Source organism: Orycteropus afer, unplaced genomic scaffold, assembly GCF_000298275.1.
Source record: "Orycteropus afer afer isolate SDZICR_OR568_19922 unplaced genomic scaffold, OryAfe1.0 scaffold00425, whole genome shotgun sequence".
Classification (NCBI taxonomy): Eukaryota; Metazoa; Chordata; class Mammalia; order Tubulidentata; family Orycteropodidae; genus Orycteropus; species Orycteropus afer.
Window position 1 is genome coordinate 2,048,175 of NW_006922012.1, and position 1,810 is coordinate 2,049,984.

The following is a 1,810-nucleotide window of genomic DNA, read 5'->3' on the forward strand; positions in this document are numbered from 1 at the left end:
CCCGGTGTTCCCTCCCCTCCCCTCCCACCCCTAGTTCTCTCACCACTCTTGCCCTATTTTCTCCATTCTTGGTCAGCTGGACTTCTTGCAATTCCTGGAACGCTCCAGCTCTCTCTTATCCTTGCACATTCTGTTTGCTCTGCCAGAACATACTCACTTTCTCTCTCTCACCTGGCTGACTAATTTTCAGGTCTCAGCTTAAGTGTCACTTCCTTAGGGTGGTTTTTTCCAAAGTCCCTAAACAGAGTTAGGTCTTTCCACAATCCCGTAGCATACAGTACTTCTCCTTTCTTACGCTTGTTATTTAATATTTAATATTTCTGCCAGATAGGAATCTCCGCTGAAGGCAGAGGCCTTGTCTGCTTGTTTGGGTGTTATATCCCCAGTGTGTATAGCACAGTACCTGCCCCACCATAGATAATTAAATAAATTTTAGTTGTTTGAATCCAGGCTGTATTTCAATACTTAGTAAAACTGTTAATTTATAAATAATAAGATTATTGGAAATACTTAAAAATACATGGAAAAAATAAAACTCATTTAAAAATTTCATTAATACCTTTTCATATAAGTGTTTACCCTTTTTTTGGATCAGATTAATTAAGCAAGAAATAAATCTTGTTGCAGTATAACCTTCTTTTGTTTACTATTAAAAGTAATTATGTTGAGCAACTAGAATTAATAGCTTCTGTTTTATCCTTCACAGGTGGAATTTCTGGGATCCATCTTTACAGAGACAGTTTGATGAAGATTATTCCTATCCTGAACTAGTGAAAGTGGTTTGGTACAAGGGTATTACATATAGGTGAGACACCTGTGTTGCAGTCAGAGCTATTTATTGGGGTCACACAAGGGACAAGGCTAGCCTTGTAGACAGACTCTCATGAGATGACAGTCCTGTTGGGACCACCATGTTCTTGTGTTTGGTCTGGAGTTTTACAGGTCTCCAAACTTAACTTTATCAGTACACACAGGGATCTTGTGACTAACTCAAATTACCTGAGTTCACAAGACTTATGTGAAGCAAAAATCCAGTGAAGGATCAGTTGTGCTGGTAAATGAAATACTCCTATCAGCTATTTTGGATACCCTTCCAAGCATCATGGGATTTACCTATATGAATTACTCATCAGGTTGTTACCTAGTAAGCATGGAATTAGGGAATAAGTTAGGGAATCTTATGGGAGATTTCAGCCTTCATTCACATAGGAAATATTAACTAGCTGCTGTGTGCCAGGCACTATTCTGTTGAGTCATCCCTAACCCACAACAAAGTACACCTACCTGTCTGGTTTTGGCCAGATTCTAAGTTTCACATCCGTGAATTACGCTGTTGTTGTTGTTGTATGTGCCATCGAGTTGGACCTGACTCATAGCGACCCCTCCTTGGGTTTCTGAGGCAGTATCACTACGGAAATAGATTGCCCAGGCTTCCTTCTGAGGAGTGACTGGTGGGTTTGAACCTCCGGCCTTCTAGTTAGCAATCAAATGCCTTAGGCACTGTGCTACCAGAGCTCCTATTGAATTATGCTAGAAGAGCATATTTAACTTTTTGTTCTTCAGGCTGTCTTTTTCCTGAATGAAGACCCACTCTGTTCTGACAACATATTCTTCATACATGTTTCAATAAAATTGATTTGGCTTGACTTATTTATTTTTTTTAATGTTAGTTGTGATTTGGGTGAACATTTACAGAGCAAATTCATTTTCCATACAGCAGTTCACATACACTTGATTTGGCTTAACTTTTTATATTATACTATATATCCAGGGAGCTCTGGTAGCATAGTGGCTAAGGCACTTGACTGCT

At 39.2% G+C, this 1,810-nt stretch overlaps 1 protein-coding gene across 1 annotated transcript in view; it reads left to right on the forward strand.

The window, feature by feature from the left end:
* Positions 1-1,810, forward strand: part of CUNH5orf34 (chromosome unknown C5orf34 homolog) — a 33,638-nt gene that overhangs the window by 4,746 nt on the left and 27,082 nt on the right. Inside the window, exon 4 of the mRNA XM_007954012.1 lies at positions 707-805. Within this exon, the coding sequence (XP_007952203.1) occupies positions 707-805 (99 nt within the window). The remainder of the gene's footprint in view (positions 1-706; positions 806-1,810) is intronic.